This window comes from Dreissena polymorpha, chromosome 11 (assembly GCF_020536995.1).
Source record: "Dreissena polymorpha isolate Duluth1 chromosome 11, UMN_Dpol_1.0, whole genome shotgun sequence".
In the NCBI taxonomy this organism is placed as follows: Eukaryota; Metazoa; Mollusca; class Bivalvia; order Myida; family Dreissenidae; genus Dreissena; species Dreissena polymorpha.
Genome location: NC_068365.1, coordinates 41459656 through 41487155, shown reverse-complemented (window position 1 = coordinate 41487155; position 27500 = coordinate 41459656). Strand labels below are relative to the sequence as shown.

Genomic DNA, 27500 nt, shown 5'->3' with positions numbered 1-27500 from the left:
ACGGTATTTTAGAACTTTTCTTTCTTCGTCAATCGCGGTTGACGGTCCCTTTAAATGAATATTTTAACTATACGTCAGCATTTTTAAAAACTAAAATATAACAATAGTTACACAAATAAAGTGTGACCGCGTATCATAATTCAGAAATTATGCTGTTTGCACTCAATATGCCAAATCTCGCGTTAAAGTCGCGGGTAGGAGTAAACACCATTTTGATATCTATGCATCGAGATATATAAATCTAGGAAAACCCAACATTGATAACACTGCTGTTCATTGAAAATATATTTAAATGCTACGTTGTGAAATGATTAATTTTTAGAAAAATTATATCAAAAATACTATTGGTGTGGTACACATGAGTCCCGTATGTATATAAATATCGCGACTGAAACTTTTATTTGCATTATATCTTTGAATGGAATCGTTGTATTTATATCAACGTTATTTACGTTTACATTCTATTTTGTGTATTACACGTAACTTGACTGCATAAGAATGGAAGATATACCTTTTGAAGCATTGAGCGATGTCAAACAAAACGTGTGACTTTTCTGCTTAACGCAATGAAGGAATTGGGAACTGAAGTTCACAAGCATATGAGAAACGAAATGAATGAACGTGTTAAGAAACAGTTTTTAATGGCTACTCTTGTGTCTACCACGGAACTTTTTGAGATGGATTTTTCCTTACTAAGAGATTTTCAACACCACTTGGAAACATTACGAACTGATCAGCAGAGGCGTCAGATGACCTCCACGCGCCTTATTAGACATAAAAGAACCATCTTTATTTTAAATATATTTTCAGACAACAATTACACTCACGGAAAGTCAAGACTGTTGGATCCAACAGGAGATATTCGACATAAGATGAACATATGTTCAGAACATACAGATATTTCCGGTAAAGATGTCGATTTATATTTGGAGAGGATGCGACAAGAATTTTATTTGATGTATCCGGCAAATTTCAAACCAAGCCTGGTTATATACTCCTACTATGTCCCTTGTACATGCGCCGAACACAACTGTGCTTTGGTTGTTAGCCAATTCAGTAAACAAGCTAAGGAGAATGTATATGTGGGGTATTCCGATGTATTTAGAGCAACAGACGAAGATCTGTCCGTATTGTTGTTGGCATCAGCTGGCGTGCAAGTGATTCGACCGAGCGATTTGTGTTGGGATGAAATCAGCATAAATGCACACAAAAAGGATTTGCTTCTGGAAGCCTCCCCTCTGCTCGAAAATCAACGTCGCACAAGCATGGGACAACACGCATTCAGTAAAATGGACGAAGTGTTCTCCGTTAAACAAATAGAATATGAAGGATTACATGTCATACAGCAGAGCGATGTATATTGGAGTGACATTAGCCTCGATACACGTGAAGGGGATTTTCTTCGGGAAGCCTTTCCCTCACTCGAGGGTGGATGTCTTGCAAGAAGGAAACATTATCAAGCAACAAGTGCTATGAGATGTCATTTGAATAAAGACAATAATAACAAGGTGCCACTTAAGTTCATATCGTCGGTAAGAATAAGAAAGCAGAAAATGATTAAACGTTTAAAGAGAAAAAAAAATAAACATCCCCAAGCAGCAATGGCTGTCAGAGGCCATTCGAATTAGAACAATGACAAGGTGTCTTTAAGTTTATATTGTCGATAAGATTAAGAGAGAAGAACATCATCAAACGTTTAACGAGGAAACAAAGTAAAAAAGGTCAACGCGCCTTATGATGCATATAAATAGCTTATAATAGCACCACTTGTGCGGTTTAAGGCCAACAACCGCGCAGAGGTATGAGGGATTCTGAACATAGGCCGGTCATATCCCTGCCGATATTATTGTTATTGTTTACGATTTAATGTTTTAATCCCTCATTTATTCTATAGTTTTGATTGCAAATCAAATATAAACAAATCAGTATGTAAAAACCCACGGATTTGCATAAAAATAAGAATCAACTTGGACATAAATCTCCTTGCAGATCTGGTGGTATTTTACTTATGAATGCTATTAATACCGTTAAACATAAAATGGGATGTACATGTTTGTAACCTTGCCAGGAGTTTGGTTAAATCCATATTTTTGTGTGCGTGTGTTGTATGGCCTTAGTACCGCACGTATTGTATCGTTCCCTGGCATGAAATAAAGAATCGTTTGGTTTTAAATAAGTTATTCATCTGTTAAGCTGAGTTTTGTGTTGTGTGCATTTAAATGCATGTTTACTAATTATATTAAACTTTCTTACTTACATAAATACTATTTTTCTATATTCTGGTATACAATGTACACCAATCTTTTCATTATTGTTTTCCTTGTTGAAATACCATTATAAAAATATGTATTAAATTATTCTTTGTAATACTCTTTAATCAAAATGCATGGACAATTAAATGTTAAAATACCCTTGTCATTGTAGTTACATAGAGCCAAGCCTGATTTTCAACTGTCAATATGTACGACAACAACAGTAATATGTTACATAGTTTATTTTTGATTGATTCAACGATTAATTACAGTAGTCAAATATTCACAATGCATTTAAAACGAACTGTTTGATTTTAAGCAACATATGAATTGTTTATGGAGAAAACATGACCATAAATATAAAATAAACTATACAAAGTAGTTGTTTTTTTTAAATTACATAAACATTAACACACACGTTATAACAATTAAATAATCACAACAGCAGATATTGTTTTTGAACATCATTGCATTTTGTAAATAAGGTACAACTTGTATACATTAGGCACACATTAACATAGCATATATATTGAGAAATGCATTTTTTTTCAAGTGTTCAACGTCTATATTGACATATACTTTTTACAATTATAATTTCTGTAAATAAGTTTAAAAAACAAACAAAATATAAATATTCTGTCAAAATTTGCAATAGACATTATTGTTATCGATGATTCCGCTAACAGGTATTAGACGTGTTTGTACAGAAGACTTTTGCAATGGGTTATGTTCACTTTCCTGCCAATAATAATATTGTAGTGCAAATTGCTGCCTCTATTGGTCCACTCCTGAGTTGAACCAGTTGTTACGTTTTGCATGATATTGCATATGAAAGCTCGCCCATGCATTAATGGAGGCATGGAATCGTAGGCGCAAACTTATGTCCCTTACGTCCGTTGAAAGCCGACAAATATCTGGTTGTTTTCGCAAGGGTATGAACCGAACTTCAGTTCCAGCGTCGTTTAGCGTCTTAGAGCACGGTCCCGATCGGACGAACGGGACACCTCGGTATATCCGACCGTTACGGTACGACCCGTCTTATCAACATAATCTGTCAGTAGATCGGCACAATTATGGGAGTCGAGCGTGCAGAGGTGGATAGTGACTGTGAATCAATAAATATGGCGTAGTCGAATAGCCAAATTCTTTTTGAAGGACAGTTTCATGTTCGATACAAATGTATTCTGATCAGTGTACATGTAAATATCGTTCAGCTCATTACCGATTTTCCGACGAATACTTCCATCTGCATCAAGCAGCTTTCCTTCGCAATCACGTACACGGTCATACTGCACGCAACGTGAAATTTTGGAAATTATTTCAGAAGCAGAAGTATTCAATGATATTTGTTGAATCTTAAGCTTTTTGCAAATGTATTTCAATAACTTAAGATATTTGTAAAAGTAAAGTTCTAAACGGTGCGTAATACTTCTTTCTAGCCCGTGTGTTAACCCCTGTGAACCCCGTTGATCCTGCACCCTGATAAAAAAAATCATTAAATTGAAAATCCCACGATTGTTATTGGTTTCAATAAATTGAAGCACAGTGGTATCCCAAATAGTAGCGTTCTATATTTATATAAGGAGTTTCAAGTTCTATTTTTATACACACTGGCAAACAAATGTGTTAAACCATTTGCGGACGTTGTTTATTTATATTGAAACGCGTGAATAATTTAAAAGAACTGTATACGAGTAGTGTTTAATATAAGTGTTCATGGATAGATCAACTTCTGTATACAGCTTTTTCACAAACCATGCCTAGAATTGTAGAGCAGTCTACATTAAGGTAAAATGCTATTTCCATATATAGTTTATATTTCTTTTAATAACAGATACAATCAACCAGTTTACCATATTTAGGTTCGACATACACCAAACATTTTTAAATTCTGCAGAGAGTTCAAATTTACTAAAGTGGTTTATGATTGTCGTGTTACATCATGCTTATTGATTGTATCAATCTATGGACACTTTGATTTATTTTAATTTCGACATTCCTTTTTTCTGAAAAACAGTACATATTAATCAGCTAACTAATGCATCGTGAGTCATAAAATGGGATCACATGATCAGAAAACATAAAAACTGAGTGTGTTGATAAGATAAGCATATACATAGATGTATCGTTGAATTAACCGAAAATATAACACTTTAAAGAGAAGGTTTGACATATTCTGTTTTTTTTTTACAATTATACGAATATACGTTTTTAAGCTAAATTATTTTGTTCGTATCATTATTCGTATTTATCTTAATTGCAGGTAACTGCACACATATGTAACATATGTTCACTCTAATTTATAATATGTTTTTACAAATGTCTTAACAAATGCTCATGTTTGTTTGCGTAAGTAATATTTAATTACAAATGATTGGATATCTATTTAAACAATAAGGAAGAGCGAATATATGAATTAAACGATGACACATATCTCACAGCAGAGTTCATGGTTCCCGCTATTATGTTATGATATATCTATATATTTAAATGGGTTAAGTCAGTTAAATCAATTTCGAACTTGGGACAACGTCGAATTCCTTCTATCGACGAACGAACTCAAATACCTATGTTATCTGTAGTTATTTAATCTGAGTCAGAGACAGGTTTACACATAATGCATAAATGTACATGTGTAATAGATATGGTTAAAAGAGGAATGTCGTTTTCAAAAAACCGGTTAACCCCAAAACAACATTGATTAATAAATCAATATATATTTAAGAAGATATCACAGTCACCGAATGATTACATATTCGTGTTCTGTTTAAATAAAATACGCACGTTATAAATTAATATTGTTTTCAATTTATATTGTGTCTGTTTTTATACAAGTGAAGGATATCATGTTTCAATCGTGTTATGAGGTAAAGGGAACTGTGTGTTTACTTCTTCGAGAACTTCAAAAGATGGGTACGGAAGTGCATAGAAAGATGAGAAACGAGCCCAATTAATATAGAGGCTACAAAAAGCAGTTCTTGATGGCAACGATATTGTCCACGAAGGAACTAGAGGAGAGAGATTTTTCTGCCCTCCACACATTTCAACAATTTTTGAGTACAGTTTAGGACATGGTAGACAAACAGAAGCGCCTGATTCACCATGGAAGGTGTATTTTTATTCTGAATATGCCTACATAAAAGGATTACACGCACGTTGAGGCCAGACTTCTAGATCCAACAGGCGAAATAAGACATAAGCTGAAAATAGGAAATCCGCTGACGGACGATGATAAACATGATGTCGAATTCTATTTGGACCAAATGCGAGGCGAGTTTTATAACCAGTATCCAGATAATTTTAGACCAAGTCTGATTATATTCTCATACAATGCGCCTTGCACCTGCGCCAAAAACAACTGTGCTTTGGTTGTAAGTGAATTCGGCAAAGCAGCAAAAGAAAATGTCTATGTAGGGTATTCCCATGTCTTTAGTACAACCGACGAAGAGATGTCCGTAAGACTGATGGAATCAGCCGGCGTACATGTAGTTCAACCGGGCGAGTTACGTTGTTATGCTGTGAGCATGAATGCATGCGATATATATACATCAGGAAACCTATCAGGAAATGGAGAATCAATGCCTAGCAAGTATGACATATGACCAAGCACCAACCGTTATAAATAGCCCGATTGATAAGAAGGAAAACAAACGCGATGTTCTATCGTCGTTGTCTCACTTTCGCCAGAAGAAAATCATCAAAAGGTTGAAAAGATAACAAAGCAAGCAAAAGGCCAAGCGCCTAATGAATAATTTGCATCGCAATTAACAAGTAACATCTAATTTTAGCAGACACAGGCCTGTTACATTCATATTTTGTGTGTTTAGTACGCGATTTTGATCAGTTTGGACATATATTGATATGAACTGGGGTTTAATATAATGTTTTACCTTTACTGTAAATACTTGTTCTGGTATCATCATTCCAATAGTCAGTGTGTTTAAACAAACATAACAAGTAAGCATATGCATATGGATCTGATTGTTCACAGATCCCAATACATATAAATAAATTCATATTTGTTACTTGCCACTTAAGCCAGAAATGTGTAAATCGTTCTTTCCTGTTTAAGTTTACTTGTAGGAGGTTTTATCGTGACGTCACATGAGGGGTTTTCCGTTACTTAAAATAGATTGGCCGTCAACCCTCTCGATCGCGGCCATTTAGATTGTATCAGAGTAAAAGTCGTCGGTAGACTAAATACTGACATTTTCACACAAACAAACTATACATACACGTATTCTTTCTTAAAGTAAGACGTTTATAAATGATATTTCAAAAATAATAAAACATATAATATGTTGATTACAATTATAAGTGGTGTGAATGCGAAAGTGTTATTAATCGTCAGCGATCGAAATTTAAGAGGTGCATTGAATCAGTTATAAAACTAAGCCCTGAAAAGCGCAAAACATTACAATCTTTAAATGTAGTTTTAATTTTCTTTTACATTGAATGAATTCTCGTTTCGTTTACATTGAATGAAAAAATTAATAAATTTAATTAGCATTCAAATGGATAAAACACCTGCATATTTTGAAAATTGAACTGGCATATACATGTATATTGAAAACTCTTTACCAGTGTTAATTAGCGGTACAAATCTAACATTTTATGAAACCATAAATCTAAACATTTAATTTATTTTACGCAGGTATTTTATATCCCTACTATGATCAAACGCGTTTGCATGTTTTCATGATGATGTTTCGAACACTGCAGTAACGCACGATCTTTACACGTTATAGCGGAGTTTACATGTGCAGGTACCCGTTAAATACGTTAATTGTATAGCAGTACATTTGTAAAATATTTTTAATGTATAGTTATTAAACACTTTCATTGTTATGTTTAAACTGGCTAATATACATTATACATTTTAAATGTCCTGTTAATCCATGTCAGACAAATGTCTATTTTTTAAATACGTTCAAATATTTTATTAAAGCAACTGTTAAGTATTTGGCTTAAATGACAGCTCAATATGCCAAGAGATGACATGGAGGTATCATACATTGTGTTTAATGACCAGACACATGTGGTTTATGCAGGGTATAGGTCCCCGGGTTTATGACACCCTAGCTGCTTTCTTAGTAATTGTCTTGACATTATTCGATCATATTGAGATAATCGGTTGGTGATGAACAAATGGGCAATTAAACACTGGGATAAAAATGCTGAAACAATGAGTGTCAAAATTGGTGTGAACAATTAAATAAAAACAAATACATTTATCAAGAGGATTTAATTAATCTGTAACAAGGTAAGTTTTTACAGACATATAGGTTCAAATCTGTTCGTGTTGATTAAATAAAATCAATCTATTTGTTGTTTATTTTCGTCCTTATTAATTTTGTGTTCGTTCATTGAATTCAATTTATTCTGAAAGAATTTCAATTTCTGAGTATTTTGTTGTTCTCAAAAAGGGTCGCGAATATGTGTGAAGTAGAGATTATTATGGTAACCTTATCACGATGCGATTCATCAAATGCAGACAATAGCACAATGGCCGCAGTGTTGACGCCCAAAATTTAAGCATGCGCAAACGTGACGTCATTATCGGAGTCCCTAAAACTTCCTGTGGACTGTCTGTTCCGAGATACATTTTCACCTCAATTATTTACAATATAAGTTCATTGCCCATACCTTAAAGAACGGCATTTAATGAATTAATATATATATATTTTATTTATCCATATGTGTGGCACGTTGATCTTTGAAATTATACTTATTATTCGTATTTTTCACTAGTAATCGGCATGTGTTTCTCCACTGTCCGCCATCTTGTAATGTTGACTTGTGGGTAATTTTCGCATAGCAACACACTGCGGTGTAAACAGAAGCTTTACTTGCTCTATATTAAAGCTTTAGGTAAGAAAGCTGCACTATTTTTAGCAGACGAAATGTTAATATTTAGTTCATATAATCTGTTTTAAATTGTTAATTCATTTAAAGTCTATTTTATGATTTACAAAGGTTTAGCGTGCTAGCGTTCCATGATTGGTCACGGCAGTTATTGTGACCCGTTTTCGGTCTCACAGTGACCAATATTTGGTCACAGTGATCTGGTCACAAGTGGAACGCCGCGGCTATATAAAGTGACCAAAATTTGGTCACAAGATTTATTCTAGTTTAACATCTTATAGAGGTAACATCAATAACTTTTTTTTTTTTTAAAGTAATATTAAAGTTTTACAATAGTAACGGTTGTACTGAAATATATAAATAGCCATACATTTAGTCATTCCAGTTTTTGATGTTATTAATAATTTCAAAGAGAAGCGTCATTGAATCTTAGCCATTAAGTATTACGTCTATTTTAATGGTGTTCAGTCCTACATTTGATAGACTACGCTACCGTATTTGAGTAAATTGAAAATAAACTATTTAGATACAGGACGCTCATGTCAAAGAATTGTAAAATTCGTTAATATATTTTAAGTCGTTATTTGCATGTCCGTTCGAATCTGTGAACGCTGCGGCTTAATAAAATTGTTGAAAATTTGAAACGAGGCTTGCGTTAGTCAATCGTCAAGTTTTGACCACGGAACGCAACAATATGCCATACTGCGTTACATGAAAGGCGTGTCTTTCAAGAAAGGGGCTTTATTTAAGGACAAACAAGGTCAACCTATAAATGCTGCAAATTTCCGCTCTATACTTCGCTCATGTGTTATGGCCTGCAACTTAGATCCAACTCTATTCACTGGTCATTCATTCCGCATAGGTGGGGCCACATTTGCACATGCTATGGGTATGTCTCCAACCATAATTCAGAAGCTAGGCCGTTGGAAATCATCAGCATATCTAAAATACATTCGCCCTCAGCTATACCAATAAAACTCTAATCTTAAACTTCACATTCCTAGTCTGTTTTAGGCAGCAGGGGATGATATTGTACCTGACTTATTGGCCAGTACCTGCTCAAAAGACTCTTATTTTATTCGTATCCTTGCTTTTGTACATGTTAAATAATTTCTCCATGTACCAGGTAGTCACAGATGTTTGGATTCTACTTCATTTGTATTGTCCAGTCGCCGGGTGTTATTATACCAGCTTCTGTACGGAACATACATGCAGTTTGTACATGTCCATTGCTGAAAGCTCTTAGACATGCGGGACTGAGGTCATGACATATGCAGGATGTTCCGTTTTAGGCGGACATCTTGGCTTTTTCCTCCAATAAGCCCCGCATATCTAGTAGCAAATGTTCTGTTTTTTGGGAGACTTTTTGCCTGGCTAGATATTGTTTTTAGATTATTTTAATAACTTTCGACTAAGCTTAGACCATGTATTATGTAAATAGTTATGTTTTTGCTTTGGATTTATTGTTATGATTACCTTATAGTTCTTATATAGTGTTACACATACATGTATATCTGATACACCAAACATGGACCCACAGAAAGCAATAAAAGAAATCTTAGTGTGTATTGTTAATGGAGTTTCTGGTTAGTACGGAAACTCCATTCATTCACATTCGTATTCAATCTCATTAGAAATTAATTGATATATGTTTCCAAATGCTAGGTCTGAGGGGGTTCTGTTTAAGGCAGACTAACTCAGATTTTGCTTTCATGTTAATTTTTGTAAGTTAGATAATTGTTAAACTACTTAGCCGCTTTGGAATATCTATACTTTGGGGACCAGCGTGGTTTCCTCTGGGCGTTTCTCGTGGCGGTTTTTTTGCCACCCAGATATGTCACATCTAAATATAGGTTTTTTCATATTTGACATATTGTGGTTAATGTTTACATCACATATAAGAAAATGATGTTTTATACTAGACATACTTAGGATGTCTCCGTTTTGGCATAAATAAATGCCCATATTCAGCATAATCCGTCTTGTGTCTTTATATGTGTCAAACTTGTCCAACCACACCGGTTCCTCCTATACTACGTGTGGTTGTTCTGCATTTCTGGATCTGAACAGACCATAAATAATATTTTATGCAGTCATAAAATCTTTTATGGGACTGATTAGATCTTTTGTTGATAATGACCAAGAAGCCGAATCTTAAACTAAGGTTTATTTAACTTGAAAGTTATAAATAGGACATTAGGTTACATTCTATAAATAGCACGGTTTGACCAATCAATAGGCAGCTTGGCCATTTTGTTTTATCGTTGAAGGAGGAAAGGCTTGTTTCTATCAACAGCTAACCTCCTCCTCCCCACCTGCCGCCTTGAGTTTTTTTTTTCACTGTGATGTACATGTATTGTTAATTTTAACAACGTATAATTTTTGTATTGTATTGTTCAAACATTTATGTCAACATTATGGTTTGTCAAGAACTCACTTAATGAAGCCACTTATGTTTACCTCATATTTCCGTAATGACAAACTTGTTACCTTTTAACGTTGTTGATACAACATGCCAAGTGGCATTTTCGTCACAACTTTGAACTGTCTTGTAACATTCATTATAACTTGATCTGCGTTTTTTTTCCACCCAGATATATATGACCCTAAATATATGTTTTTTCATATTTGACATATTATGGTTTATGTTTACATCACATATAAGAAAATGATGTTTTATACTAGACATACTTAGGATGTCTCAGTTTTGGCATAAATAAATGCCCATATTCAGCATAATCCTTCTTGTGTCTTTATATGTATCATACTAGTCCAACCACACCGGTCCCTCCTATACTACTTGTGGTTGTTCTGCATTTCTGGATCTGAACAGACCATACATTTCATTCATGTGTTACACTTATTGATAATATTTCGATATTTGGTAACTAATTAAACGGGTTATCAATGTCCTGTGTAAAAGACGAAGACAAAGAGCGGTGATGCCAATAACAAAGTGTTAATTATTTAACAAGACATTTATTTTCGGTATTGTTATTCGTGTATTTTTAATAATTCTAAATAATCGTGAGTGTGTTAAAATGTTAGAATATACTTGAATACTTGTAAACAATACTAATTTACGATAAATATTATATTATTATTGTGTTATTACTTTTTAAATATAAATACATGATAAACTCGATATTTTATACTTGTTTCTAATAAGAGTAATAATAATAATATCTTATAATAATATCTTCTACTACTACTACTAATACTACTTCTACTACTACTACTACGTATTATAAAGATAATAATAATAAGAATAATAATAAGAATAATAATAGTAATAATAATAAAAACAGTTATAATACTACTATTAGTACTCATCTCCCAAATAATAACAATAAAACAGCGATGTCGATCATTCTTAAACGGTACACAATATTCCCCCACATAAACTTAAGATTGTTGACATTTAACGATAATAATATTCGTAATTGTACAACAAACCAACGATTGAATATAAATATATTGGTAAAATATGTAATGCTATCGGCGATACATACATTCACTGTGTTTGTATATAATATATGACGAAATGGTCTATTGTTAATCTCCCAATCGCCCCCCTGAGTCGTACCGGCTGTTTTTTTTAATATAAAATATTGCACAAGAAGACCCGCCCATGCATCAGTGGATGACTCGATTGGTTGACGCAAAGTAATGTGCTTAATTCCATTTAAAGGTGCCGAATATCTGGACGTTGATTAGCATTAATTTCATTTTAAAAAGTTTCGATTTTTCGCCGAAAATATCAATATAGATTAAGCAGCTTGCCCTCGCCATGTACGAAATTTTTGCGCAGGGACATTACTCTGCCGTTCAATAAGTAACATATCGGCATTTCATGTTTTGCCGGATGGTTTATCTGTAATATTTAATTGTAATAATTAAAGTATTTATTAAATAATGACTAATAATAGTTTAATTCTTGTTAAGAAGCGAGATATGCAACAATGAATAATATCTTATAAAATTAATAAAATCAGCAATACTGATTCGAATTATTCTCTCTGTTAATTTTCCCGTGATACGCAAACTGTGTAGCGAAGCGTGAAGAATGTCGTTTGTCACATGTGTAAATGCAGTAAACTCACAGAACCATGAGCAAATATTCCACGTACCTGAATAAGTATTTCAAATTACAAATATATTAACTTACAAAACACATGATTTTGATTGGATACAATAAATTAATTAAACATGGTATTCCGACACGTTTTATTTTTAAACGGAGGTAAACCATTTGGAAAACCATTTACTAACGCTGACTAATGTTCTTTTCTTTTATAGCACTTTTATAATGAACAAATTATCTACGTATTTCGTAAGATATTAAAAAATAATTTTAAACTATGCACATGCGTCGTTTACTTCCGTGTTTAACGATAGACATAGCGAGTTATTTGTCGATGAGAAGCCATGATCATTCAATAATCATTTGATTGATGTACATATATGCATTTATAACGGGGTATGAAACTGGTTCAACATGTTTGAATATCTATCAATCGATAATGATAAATTAAAGAGGCATATAGACGCTATATTCACCGAATATGGACATTTATTAAAACAATGCACATTACAGTTCTGAGGTAGATATTAATCTAGAAACAATTCTATTTTGATGAAAGAATACGACAAAATGCATACCATTCCAAAAACGCCATCGCCTTAAGTGGATTTAAAACTCACGGATATATAAATCGCATAATTTAATGAAAAGTTTAATTCTCTACCGTCTCGTTCGAAACTGCACATGCGTATTGGTGTACATCATTTAACATTTCACGATTTAAATATTTGTTCTTCCTTTACTGTGTCCGCGGGGACAATTGTTTTATTAGAAGACTCAATATTTTTATTTTTGTTCATATATGATAAGTGGAAAAACGCAAATGGAACTTTCAATGTGCAACGTCACAGCAATATACGTTTTGAACTACTAGTATCTAAATATTATATGTTTTAACTCAAATTTGAACTTCTATTTTATGTGAACATAAAGTGTAGGTTTTCTGTCATGTACCGGTAGAAAGATATTTGAATGCCACATCTAAATAAGTACTAATGGCTCAAATAAATACATTCGATAATAAGAGCCGCTGAGACCTAAAAATACTGATCAGATGTAGGAATCCGGAATGCAACAACTTTTCTTTTAATTAAAATGTAATAAAATAGAAGCAACCATTTCTGTTTAAGGGAAAAAAACAAAACATATTATTAATAATTTGAGATTTACCATTTATTAAAATTATGATTTACAGCATTATAGTTTGAAGAGAGAGTGGAAAATCTTGTTTTTAAGCATCAAATTTAATTAGTAAAACATTTTAACGTAATGTTTGTATAGTTATATAAATCAACCATATAAGCCTCGCAAAATATAACGTGCTCTTTACCCACGTAATATTCTCATATTATTTTATGCTTTCCGGTGGTTTATAGAGAAATATCAGTGAAATAAAAGTGGTATTTCACTGTTTCAAACAGTGAAACATAACAGTGAAAAATATCGTTATTTTTCACTGTTTCAGTTAGATACTGGAACTACTTCCCCAATAACCCCATGGTGAGCCTCAATTGCAATTTTCATTCAAGGGAGACTAGTCTACTTGAACATGAAACACACATTTACCTCCCTTAAACATAATTATTTCGTCTGCTGCTTAACTCTTTAACAACAATAGATGAATTGGAAAACAATGAAATAAATCTTCTTTTCTCAAATATCTTTGACTTTGATGACTTTTTTAATAAAATGAATGAACAAGATGATGACAGCGCTTCAAAATCACAAAAAATAACACCAGCAGCACCAACAGCAGGAGCAGCAACATCAGCCCCACCACCACTGGTAACAGCATCAACACAGGAAGAAAAAGAACAAAACCCAACATCAACACCAACAAGGAATTTCAGATCTGTAAGTGTGGATAGCTTTCTGCTTGAAAACGAAAATTTAAATACAAAAAAGAAAACCGATAATGACATCAGACTTTTCAAAACTTTCCTAAAAAGTCACAAAAATGAGGCAAGAAATATTGAAAATATACCTCCTCATGAATTGAACCCTCTGGTCTGCGAGTTTTTGTTGGGTGTGACTAAAAAAGATGGATCAGAGTTTGAACCCACATCTTTGAGGGCATTTTTAAGCTCAATCGACAGGCATTTAAGGCACATGAACTACAAGCACTCTTTGATAAATGACCCTGAATTTGCCAAAGTGAGGGAAGTATTAAAAAGTAAACAAAAAGCTCTTTAAAAAGAAGGTTATGGAAATAAACCGCATCAAGCCCAGGCATTAACAAATGAACATATTGAAGCTATGTACGCAGTTAAAACTCTGGGAGAATCAAGCCACAGAGCTCTATTACACTCACTGTGGCTTATATGTACAACCCATTTTGGGATGAGAACCGGCAAGGAAATTCACACCCTATGCTGGGGTGATGTCAGCCTTGGAATCGATTTTGAAACTGGTGAAGAATTCATCACCTTCGACACTGAGCGTCAGACAAAAACCCGTACTGGTGAAAATCCTAGGGATATAAGGTGATTTTCCTACTTTAATATATTTGTACACAAATCTGAATTGATAATTTTTTATTTATATAAAAACTGTTTATAAAATATTTAAATGGAATTTTTCCTTAGTAAAAATAATACAAACATGGAGGATATTTGTTGGTTAAGGTAGAATATCGATTTTATTTCACGAGTGATCATAGAAATTATTATTTTTACGAGTGGCGAAGCCACAATTGAAAATATATATTTTCTATTATCACAAGTGAATTTATAGACCTTTTTTTACAATATAATTCTTATTTGTATTATTAATATACAGTAGACTTCACATTTGGTGGAATAGTATTTAATTTAAACAAAACATTTAATGCAACACACATTTTAACTATTTATAGGAAAGTCAAGCCACGGGCATATGCAGTTCCCGAACAACCTGACAGAGATCCGTTGCATCTCTACAAGCTATATGCCGACAAACGCCCTGTTGACATGATGACAGAAGACAGCCCCTTCTTCTTAACTCCTGGCAACAAGACACAGCAATGCTGGTTCAGGAAGTCTGCCATGGGAATAAACAAGCTATACAGCATAATGACCGAGATGAAAACAGATGCTGGTATTCAAGAGCCAAGAATCACCCCATACAGGTCAAAACCCCATATTATATACACTACTTTCATAACAAGACTAAAATATATAATAAAAATCACTTACCTCCCATTTATTAAATAGGTGTTGTTTGTCCAATTTACATGCTACAACACTCAAAATGTTAATTCATAAAATCTCCTGTACTCTACTAGTACTATTCCTCTACTTTCCGGTTCCATTACATCCAGTACTTGACAGACCACCATGTATTTATTGAAGTGTTTCAAGCGCACACAAAACAATTACAACTTATATCTTATGTAATATGTCATGTGTACCGTTGAATATTGATTTTATTTTTACCATAGAAATAAACTTTTTTCAGTGCAAGAAAGCACTTGATTCAGAAGCTGAATGACGAGAATGTTCCTGCTCATCAAATAATACAGATTTCAGGGCACAGAAATATTAACAGCTTAAATAATTACAGCAGTTTGAACAAGGAACAGTCAAAAAATATTTCAAAAATACTTTCTCATTCAAACCAGTCAGTTGAAAAGCACAACCGCACAGCCACTGCCACTGCGTCAGCCACATCAAGTGATTTTCCGATGGCCCGAGGATTTTTTGTCAACTCACATTTCCAGGGCAATGTAACATTTAATTTTCACAACTCTGAATCTTACATGGGCCTTTCCCAGACACAGAACGTAGTCAATCACCAGAGGCAATCTCCATCCCGTACACCGGCGGTAACCGCAGATTCCCCTGTACAGCGACACTACAAGCGAATCCGTCTTATTGCAGAGAGTGACAGTGATTGATATCGAAACCATTTAGCACAAAAACACTGTTGAAATATGTTTGCGTTCCTAGTTTAATCCAGTTATGTGTTATTAATCCAGTAAGTCGTAAAAGTGTTGTTCAACATGGCGAGCACTTTCGTAACTTTGAGATCAGTTGAATACACAAATTACTACGCCAGTATATGCAACACTATTAATTTCATAATAATTTAAATTAAACTATTGTTTGTAATAATATTGAATGTATAAAGTATGAAAAAGATATATGTTGAATAAAACATTGATTTTAATAGTAATACACTTTTTACAGATGTGAACTATTTTCTTGTGTAGAAAGTTCTTTGTGCGTTCTAAAAATTGAGGCACCCCACGGGGAAACTTAATATGGCAAATTCGGAAAATTAACAAAACTACAAAAATAAGCATAAAATAAAAAGAAAATTTGTTGGTTTCGGTAGTATATCGAATTTAATTCACTCGTGTTCATAGAAAAAAATATTTTCACTCGTGGCTACGCCACTCGTGAAAATATAAATTTCTATGATCACTCGTGAATTAAATTTGATATGCTACCGAAACCAACAAATATCCTCTATAAATTACATATCTGATATCGAAACAAAGGACTTTAGAACAATTATCAGAATGAAAATTATTGTTACTAATTCTTAGCCTTTATACTATGAAAATCATACGTAACCAGAGGTCCAGATAAGATGCGTATTTGCGTAAAATACGCATGAAAAAAAAGAAAATACGCATGGCTTAAAATTTTGTTGAGTAAAAAAACTCCTGGCTAAATTCGGATTACGCATCGTGTGCAATTTCAATGCGTATTAGCCGTTTATACATGAATACAAGTTCCAATCTCTTGCACGACGGTTACATTACATTCACCTCTGTGTTGGGCTCAGAACGGACTACTGATATGAAAACGTCTCATTCATGTCATGATCATTCCAAGCGTTCATCATTGAGGTTACAGTATACTAAACAATCTCTTGCACGACGGTAACATTGCATTCACTGCTAAATAGAAAACCATCTCATACCATGATATCTTATATCAGTCTTAATTAATTATTAAAAAATTGATATGTTTTTTTATGTTAATAAACCAACATACATATATACGTCGAAGCAATGCCTAACGTAACTCAATAAAACATATGTACAATTGTTTACATTTGTGAAGTGCGTGGAATGATTCCATCTGTGTAAATGGGCAATAAAATAGTTTCAAAGAGTTGCATTAAAAATCACAAGTTTTTGCACGATTTATCGTAAATTTAAAAGTCATATTTCTTAATTTAATGCATGCGATCTTAAATATCCACTCAAATATACATTGAATGCGTTTGTTCGGTTTTACCTATTTGGTAGACAAAATGGCATGCTGAGCCTTACGCAGAGTTGTATGTGAGAGCAAGGAACGACAACTCTGCGTGGAGATTGTATAAGTTCATGTAATCATGACTGGTTCCCGTCATTGTGTCCACACCAGTAAAAACGTAGTGACATCAACATCTATGTACAGAATGTGGTTCCCGACCTAATTTACTCCTTAGTCAGAACGGTATCATTTCATTTTAGCCCACGGTAAAGGCTGATGTTGACACAACGGACTATCCGCTGCATTGTTGAGAATCGATATACGCTAATGGTGAAAACATTTGACATCACATTCGAAAAAAAAAACCGAATCGCCCAACTTCAAGCATATAAGTTTTGCTATCAGTTCATCTCTTGTGTGGCATTATGGAAAAACCTTTTTCCTTCAAGCACTGTTTAAATGGCAGCCGAAATACACATATATAATAAACAAGTTTTACGAATACCACCCGCTTACCATTCAGATAACGTGCCTAAGCACATGTTTAAACTGTTACATATATTAAAATCCGGTTTGCAATCAATGAACCCACTAGAATCATCATGTAATGCGAAAACTTGCTGATTGCTTGTTTTTCATATGACCGTCACGATCTGTGCCGCCCTGACCGGCAGTCCCTGTCCCGAAAGCGCTTTTCTTTTTGTGATATGTTCCGCAGCGCCTGCATGTGTTTGTGTTTTATTGTCATGTAAATAAAACAAAATTAATGGCGAGCCAGTTATAAATGGTCGATCTCTATTAAGTCGACATCGTCATTAGTAACACCAGAAAAAAATTGTACGCCCTATTATTGACAGTATATTAAATAAAACAAAAGTTATTGCTTTATTGTGTACAAAACTGCTTGTAATAGCAAGTTAACACTACATGTACAATTTATTATTAATTCAGGTCCTTTGAACATAAATACTCCTTAAAATTAACGGATTTTGATTTTTACTCATCAATTAAAAAATTCATGAGTGAAATACCCCTCGGCTGAAAAAATTATCTGGAGCTCTGTACGTAACCATCACTTGGGTACTAGCCATGCAAATAAAAAATAGCTGTAGTTTGAACAGTTTGAAGGCTGGACAAACCTCACACAAGACCAAAGCTATATCCGAAAACTCTTACATGTAAGTTCATATTGACCTTACGGCATTGCTTAAAATATTAATTTTAAACGACTCATTTATAGGACAAGCGTTTACTTGGGAAATCAATAAGTTTGCCTAACACGTATATGTCTCTTTCAGCTGTCAAAATAATTGCATGTAGTTTCGTAACGATACATGCATTGAATACACCAAATCATTCTTAAAGCTTTTTGTATACAGCTTTATGACCAATCATGACTGTTATTGTAATTTTGTATGATAGACAATTTAAATGTTACTAGTTTTAAACGATGTATGTATGTCGTTATAAAACTGTAATATGAGTTAATCTGCATTTTCAATTTTTTTTAACAGTAATTTCAGAATATATTGAATAGACATGGACTTTACATTTTATAACTGCTCTTATTTATTTTATAGAAATTCTTTGCTTCATATACTTGATGCAAAATGAAGCAAAAACCAACAAACGGTAAATGAAGCACGAGGAATAAAACCATTATCATAAGACGATACAATATTTAATATATTTTGTATTAACAAACACTAATGAAATTAAAGCATCGGCTATACTAGCAGGTAAGTATAACTTCAGAACAAATTAATTTTGTATTCGCCTTTTTGTTTTGGATTTGTTTTGTTGGTTTTCGTATCTTTCATATCTTCGCATGATGTAACATAACTTATACCGATAACATCATCCGTTAGGATGGAGCCGTATATTGTGAGCATGGCTACTCGAATATAGAAGAAGCATTATTATATTTGCTATTGGAATATAATGACCCTTAATACAAATAATAAAGTGCACTAATCTATATAATTTACTTTTGAATTACTTTGTTTTTGTATATGTTTTTACGTTTTATTGTTGTTTGTCAAATAATATGTTTTAATTTAAAAGGATCACTCGTTTAATGTTAAACAATGAACGCGGATTTAATGACGATGTATATGAAGTTTTGCAAAACATATTATGCAATATTTGTTTTTGTTCTACTTTAATGAGAAATAAATTAACAACAAAATCTTGTTTTACCTATTTGGAGCCTGATCTGATTACACCTATAAACCCGACAAAACCACAAGGCTATTAAACACATTTTGTCAATAGAACAACACCGATGACAGAAACAAAAACAACAAAAGTACCAACAACAGCAACAAGTTGTATATTTTGTTTATTCTTATTCACAATACATGTTAGTGAAATATTTTGTTAGAAATACTCATTTGGATTGTTATACTGTAAATTCGCTCAATTTATATACTAACACATGCTACCAAATTATGAGCATACTATTAAAATACTATATTATAGTAATGCAATAACAATAATAACGATGTGTACCTCTTTTTGAACTGTTCAATATATGCATGCACTTCAATATATCGTATTAAATGAACTAACTGTTCCATTATTAATCAATTGACACATCACATATAAAAAACTATTTTTTTAAACCTAAGCATGAATGCATACAGTATACATAATAATCGGGGTTGTATATACATTTCATGAAAAACATAGTAAAATCGTATTAAATTTTAATTAACAGTATTATAATCGACGTTTCTGCTGCCAATAATTCGAATTGTGGAAGAAATGGCGAAATGATTTATGTTAATTCCCATGCTAATAATACGGTCGACATCAAAAGGGCTGCCGCCATGGATCCATCTCCCAGTTTACTAATGGGTCGTATCTGATGTTCTGCTGCCGATTGTGCAATTGATAACGCGCCCATGCATCAATTGGCGCATCTTCTCGCTGGCAAAAGTTAAAGTGACTGAAGTACATTGAAAGCTGACGTAAATCTGCTTCTTGTTGCCAGGGGATGAGCCAAACCTCAATTCCAGAGTCTTTAAGCGTTTGTAGAGCGCGTTCTTGATCGGACTTAACAAAGACCTCGGTATATCCGACCGTTACGTTACGACTTGTCTTTGTGACATAATCTCTCAGTAGCTCGGCACAATGGTGTGAGTCTAGGGTACAAGGTAAATAGTGAGTGTATACCAATAATTGTGGCGGAGTTGAATCACCGAATTCATTTCGAAAGCTTTGTTCCATGTCTGACAAAAATGTATTTTGATCAGTGTTTATTTCATTAGGCTTTGTAGCGATTTCCCGCCGGGTACTTCCATCTGGATCCAGCAGCCTACCTTCACCATGAACACAATTGTTGCGAAGATATAACACTCTTCCTCTCCTTAAGTAACCGCCAGACATGTTAACGTCCTTCGCATCTTTTCGCTCTAAAAATGTAATGTAATTACTAAAGTCGTTCAATATTTTCAGAGTATTACTTTGTAGTTCTTGTTCTGAAACAAGACATGCAATAATAAATTGTCTCTTATAATTTTGAACATCATCGTTATTTTTTTTTTTAAATAAATTATTGGCCCGTCTTCCAATATGATATAATTGTTTCAGCAAAACGTAAACCGTGTCGTTTGATTCCATAATTGTCAATGCAATGAGCTAAGAACGCCATGACTTAAGTACCCGTTGTAACCGAATACAATTTTCCATTAAAAATTCCGATTACACAACTAAATGCAAAATCTTATCATGGTATCCCAAAAGACAGCTATGGTTCTATATTTAACGTAAGAGTTTCATGTTCTATTTTTAAACAGGTTAACACATTTGGGAAACCGTTTACAGCAATTTATTGATTTGCTGCACGCATAATACTTTGACATATGAGATCTCTATTGTTTAATATTATATGCCTGCATAGGCACCAGATACAGCGAGCTATATAGCCGTTGAGTTTGTAAAGAATGTTCCTTAATCCATTTATGCCTAGCGGCTAGAAAAAAGGCATTGACAAACAGCGTAGACCCAGATGAGACGCGGCATGATGCATCTCATCAGGGTCTGCGCTGTTTGCTTAAAGGAATTTTTGTAAGAAATATTCTAAATATAGAAAAAAATATACTTGACATCTCTTATTTTGGAAATATATTGATCCAATTTAGAAGGATTGGAGAGTCCACTAGGCATAAATGGGTTAAAGGGAGTATGCACGATTTTGTCAAATATTTAGGAATTTATATAAAATGTGTCAAAAAAATTATTATATACACATTTCAATATAAATTAAAATAAAAGTAAAACAAACATGTGTCAATAAATGCGAAATAAGCTGAATAAACATTAATATACAACTTATACAATTCAGGACTTTAATCTTCAACTTAAAAAATATATATTTACATAACACTTGATCTTAAACTGAATAGTCGGTAACAAACTGCATTAGAAAAATCATGAAAGTATTATTTGTTAATGCCGCCAACTTTCTTGTCATATGAGTAAGAAAATTATGTATAATTTAGTGCTTACTAGCTTCGAATTTTCTTAGCGGGTGGCTGTAAGTTTGAGATCCCGCTAAGAAATTTCGTAACGACTGAAGTCGACATATAGAGCGAATATTTATACGAAATAAGCGATAATCGCCTTTCGACTGCTTGCTTAAATCCGTTTTATTTTAAATTTAAATAAAATGTTGAAGTAAAATAAAAATAAACCAGGCCTTATTGTTTTTACATTTTTCCAGTTTCGTGTTCATTTTGAACCAACATTTTACATATTGTGTTTTTGGTCGAACACGAGGTTTGACAGTTTCGGAAATATTATCGGACATAAGCAACTTCTATAGGATATGTCTGAGGTCCGACGTATTTCGCATGGGTTGCTGAAAGACAGGGCGACGACGCTACAGGAGTCATGCCCTTCATACAAATATTGTTTTAAATAAACATTATGTTGTACTTCGAGCAACTATGGGTGCAAGATATATTTTTAGTAGTTTCGAATAAGAAAATATGCCCATAATCAGGTGCAGCATCAAAGAAGCAACCGAATCCAGCGTTTATGGCCACTATGGCAACGGAAAATCATTTGAGTGCTCCCGATGCGCCAGTTATATTTGACAGAGAACTTCTAGATACAAGAATGTCATAAGACATCCGTCATGGAATATTTCGCACACCTGTGTAAGTAACGCAACACCCCATAATAGACGTGGGTCTCATCCAGCCTACGAACTCTGAAGTAAACCGCATACTCGACCTTTGGTCTTATTGATACATAAGCTAATGTATGCAAACACACACCAACATATGTTTTAAAGATAGGTCTTAGACATTTATTAATTATTCGATCATTTTTGCATGTTTTCAGAGAACTTAAGAAATGATAAAAACTAAACTATACAAACGGCGACTATACAATTAGACAAAAATACTTTAACCTGAGCCAGGAATATATAACGGAAGTTACGAACCAAAATCATCTATTGCAATATACATGTCCTCGTCTGAAGAATAGTGACGATTCATGGAATTTCTTTCCGGTGTTAAAGAAAGGTCTTTTATTTCAAAAGTTGTATTCCGCAAATCCACATATATAATGCCTTGTATATTTAATATACGTAAAGCATTTGATGTAAGTTTTATATTATATTTCATTAGGTTATCTTTTAAATGTTCAATTCTTTTGTTTTACCCAATGTTGGATGATTTTATTTAGGATTGGGACATATGTGTTTACCGCAACGCTGTCAGCCAAGCCAGGGAAATCCGTGCAGGTCAAATGGTTAGGAATTGTGTAACAAAATAAATTGGCTACATTTTAAGTCCCAATTTAACATCAGAATGTAAGCAAAGCTAGACGACCATTGTGATCCAGCTGGCTGCTGGCGATGCTATCTGGATTGCTGTATCAGTTTAAGTGAGATATATGGGGTGCGCCACGGCACCTACGATGATTTCCTGTCACATTTCTCTGGTTTTTTAATCGATGAACAATAACGAAACAAACGAACACATTGATTAAAAGTTAGAATCAGCCGATGGTTGTGTTGTATTTAATGTAAAGGATAGTTTGTTATTGCCTTAATCTCAATTGTATATTTCATTGGTATTTAAAACTGTAAATACATATAGTAGTTCGCACATCAAAGAAAGCTTTGCATTTGTAAATAAATAAATATTTATATTTTTGTCCTACAAAATCACGCAAATAACTACACATGTAATTTGATATACAACGCTTACTTGTGCAAACCTGTTTTGAAATATGTGGCTTATGGATATATATGACAGAAATAAATAATGTATCTCTTTCGTGTTTGTTATTTGTGTGGTAAAATTAATCATGCGATGCTCGTTGTTTTATTTTTATTGATAAGTGTTTTGTTCAAAAAGTTTGTATAAAACTTACTGCTTGTTTACAAATTTAAAGGCCTTGCATTGATTTCTGTGATAGACGAAAATGAAGCAAAATTAACCTTGCAGGTAACTAAACGTTTTAAAGCTTTACATCTGTCTGTACGAAAATCTTGTTATTGTTATAACAAGCTCTTGCTATTCATTATAAATGTCGCTTATTTATACATACATGTATCAACTGCAAGTACATGGATAAACTTGAGAGGTTCTCGTATTTAAACTGATGCATTTGAAATGAATGTACTTAAAGGGTTTACACGAATGTGGTTCTTTAATTTGGTAACAATTTTCTACAACTCGTACATGTTTACACAAATGAAAAGGCAACAGACAATCGTGGCAAATATAATAAAATATAATATTCAACAAGACTGCTTTTTATTCTCATAAAACACCTGACAAATAGCTGATTAATATTTCTTAATGACGACATATGCTAAGAAAATTATGAATATATTTATATTACGTAAATAAATATAATAATTTACAAACACTGAGGTACCTCAACATTTTTGTTTTGTCGTTTTACATGAAATTATTAATGTAGTCAAAACCACAATTACTTGACAACACAACAATTAATTAGCAATTATCAAAACGACAGACAGACAGGCGTCACGTCCTTTCATATGAGCTTCAGGATGTAAATGTATAAACAAATCACATATATTCCACAAAGTGATCACCGACTGTCTTTCAGAGTTTAGCGTTTATTTCAACATAATATTAGGTTTTAAGCCCATGCGTACACACATATTACAAGACAATATATTCACAGATGGTATTAAGATTTTTTTCATATATAGTAGATGGATAAATAAATACAAGTACAAAAACTTTTGTTATATGTCAGCTCTCAGTTTAAAAGCTTTAAAAACAAAAATTGATATATTGCGTACAGTGTTTAAATGTCAGCCCGTAACGGGTAAATACTCTTGGTCATGTTTGTATTCGTACAATAAGATTTACGTAATTAATTAAATTTAGGGCTTCAAGTATACTATGAAATTCGTTCTGAGGAACGTTACAGTGTTTGCATTTTGTGTTTCGAAACGGTATCTTTTCAGACTTGTGTTATCTGCTGCTTCTAGTTCAAGTCTCTATGCAGTAGTCTGAAGTATTGCGTATACAGATGCTGATTTTAAGATGAATTTCATTGGCAATTATGGAATATGATTTAAAAACCTGACATGTAAAAAAACATATTTTTTATTTAAAAAATTTAACAAAGTCGTATACATGAAACCGTGTATTTTAAATAAAGAAGTTAAATGTACCATGCATACTTTTACGATCTAAGTTGTATTTGTATGATTAAATGCCTCATACGGATCGGACCTTACTACATGTATCAGGGTTCAACATCATTTTAAACAGTACAGAAAACAAAGCCATAACGTAGATAATTCATCATAAATGAATCATTAGTTCAACATAATGAATCCAAAATGTACAACTGTCGATCTCTACCGATACATCCTGGCCAGAATTTTCTTGATACAATCGGAAGGACTCGAACACACTGAAAAGTCAGATTTGTGTTATATATAAAAAATGAAATTAGGAAAACAGATACAATCCCACCGAATAATAGATATGATTAGAATCTGGAATACTTTAGAAATCATACATGTTACATATTTCACACTTCATTAGGTTTTGCGTTTTATTAGAATTGTTTTGAGTTTTTTAAATGCTTGGGCGAATAATAACTAGTAATACAAAGGCAAGTCACTGCTATTTATATAACTGATATACCCCGACATGACAGCTTGAGATTTATTGCTTCTTAAAATGAATATGGACTTTAACTGACCTTTCATGGCAAGCTGCTATATTCCCGACCATTCCGATCGCCTCTATATAATATGCTGCGGTCAATTGTGCGTTCAGCTTGTTTAGTTTGTTGCACGTGCACTTTTTCGTTCACAACTGCTTTTCCGACTCACTGGAGGTGGGAGGGGTTGGGGATGGGCCACATAAATGATCATTCATCTTTATCATCGTCTCTTGCCTCATTTACCCGATTGTCCATGTAATCTTGTCTGTCAATTTCTGTTATGTAACTCTGAATAGAACGGAAAACGGCATTAAGTCATTTACATTTGAAAATGTTTGTATAATATAAGTGTACTTCTATCTTAAGAGGATACATGAAAAGGGTTTCTTTTTTTAAATAGTTTCAATGATGCTTTCGAAATAATGATATAACGTAGTGAGCTAGTTAGTGCCCTTTTATTGTCAGACATATTTATAGGTTGTACTATTTTGCTTTCTCTGCACAATGAATGATTTAAAGAAGACAACTATGTGAAACCATTTCAATTTAAATATCAGAAACATTTTAAACATGCAATATTCCCTATATGACCATGCAGTTCGACATCATCTCGTCATTACTTATTGTCAGATGTTACTAATTCGTGATTGTTTTGTCGTGTAACTATTGAGTTTTAATAAAACAAAGAAATGTTAACCCTGTTATCGATTGCATATAATCAACATAATCAATAAAATCGACATCACATACCTCACAAATCGTTCGTGTCCGTCGTATGATGTTTGAAGAAACAATCCACTTTTCCGAGGTGAGTTTTGTTTTGATTAATCATTCGAATGAATCATGAACAAAGCAGAAATGTATGTATAAACAATAAATTATCAATATATCCCTATACGTTTTGTCCTTGGTTGATTTGCACTCAATACATGATAAGATAGAAGGGATAGAATGCCATTCTCCTTCTCCATTTTTTGTTTAGATTTTTGAAGCGTAATCACGTATTTGAACAAGCAACACATTTCAGTAGTCCCCTGTTCCCGGGGTATATGTCTAACCTGTATTCCAGATTTCCGAAGAGTTGATAATGCATGTTCACGATTGCTTTGGAAAAAAACATCCGTGTATCCCACCAATACATTATAACCCGTTTTTTTTACAAACTGTTTAAGAAGCCCGGCACAAAAGTGTAAAGGTATAGTACATGGCACATAGTGGCTGTAAATCAGCAGGTATGGTCTCGTAGAATCACCAAATTGTTCCCGAAATGATAACTCCATGTCATGTAAAAAGTTATTGCCATCATCAACAACTGTATGTGGGTTACATGTGATTTCTCGGCGAATTTCGCCGTCTGGATCTAAAAGTCTGGCTTCCCCATGGTTACAATTGTTCCGCAAATAAATTGATCTTCCTTTCATAAAATAACCATCGGATATTGGTATCTGATCGACTTGTTCAGTAGCCAACACATGTATGTACTTTTTGAAATTTTCCATAAACGAGAAATCTTTAAAGACAAGTTCTTGTTCTGAAACAATACATGCCATTACAAATTGCTTTTTATTCTCATCTTCTGTAATCGCTTGAACTAAGCTGTTAGCCATGCTTCCTATGTGACACACATTTTGTAGCGCTTCGTAAAGCATGTCGTTTGAATCCATTTTTGTTATGTAAGTTTATTCAAAGGTGTCATATTAAATACTTTATATAAACATTTAAAAATAACATTTCTAAATTTTTCATGACTCAAACTTATTATTTTACAAAGAAAATAAAAGTTATTGGATGCAGAAGTTTAAATATTAATTGGGTTTCCAAATGATGTGAAGTGTATTGTTTACAGTGGGATTTCGAATTTATCTTTAGATCGAACAAAACAAACTGGAAAACCAGTTTAAGTGATGCACTATGCATAATGATAAACAT

At 33.3% G+C, this 27500-nt stretch overlaps 1 protein-coding gene and 2 long non-coding RNA genes across 3 annotated transcripts; 2 read left to right on the top strand and 1 right to left on the bottom strand.

Moving 5' to 3' along the window:
* The first annotated feature begins 3890 nt into the window (after nucleotides 1-3890).
* LOC127850581 (uncharacterized) lies at nucleotides 3891-11220 on the top strand. Its single transcript, XR_008035366.1, has 2 exons — nucleotides 3891-4040; nucleotides 5088-11220. It is a non-coding gene; the product is annotated as an uncharacterized LOC127850581 (long non-coding RNA).
* A 2941-nt stretch (nucleotides 11221-14161) lies between these two features.
* On the top strand, nucleotides 14162-16353 carry LOC127850567 (uncharacterized). Its single transcript, XM_052383695.1, has 3 exons — nucleotides 14162-14684; nucleotides 15056-15307; nucleotides 15637-16353. Exons 1-3 carry the CDS (start codon nucleotides 14458-14460, stop codon nucleotides 16073-16075), a joined length of 918 nt encoding a protein of 305 aa, XP_052239655.1. The 5' UTR covers nucleotides 14162-14457; the 3' UTR covers nucleotides 16076-16353.
* Nucleotides 16354-24204: 7851 nt separating this feature from the next.
* On the bottom strand, nucleotides 24205-27234 carry LOC127850579 (uncharacterized). Its single transcript, XR_008035364.1, has 3 exons — nucleotides 26322-27234; nucleotides 25608-25859; nucleotides 24205-25313 (listed from the first exon to the last, which is right to left on the bottom strand). It is a non-coding gene; the product is annotated as an uncharacterized LOC127850579 (long non-coding RNA).
* Between the last annotated feature and the right edge of the window lie 266 nt (nucleotides 27235-27500).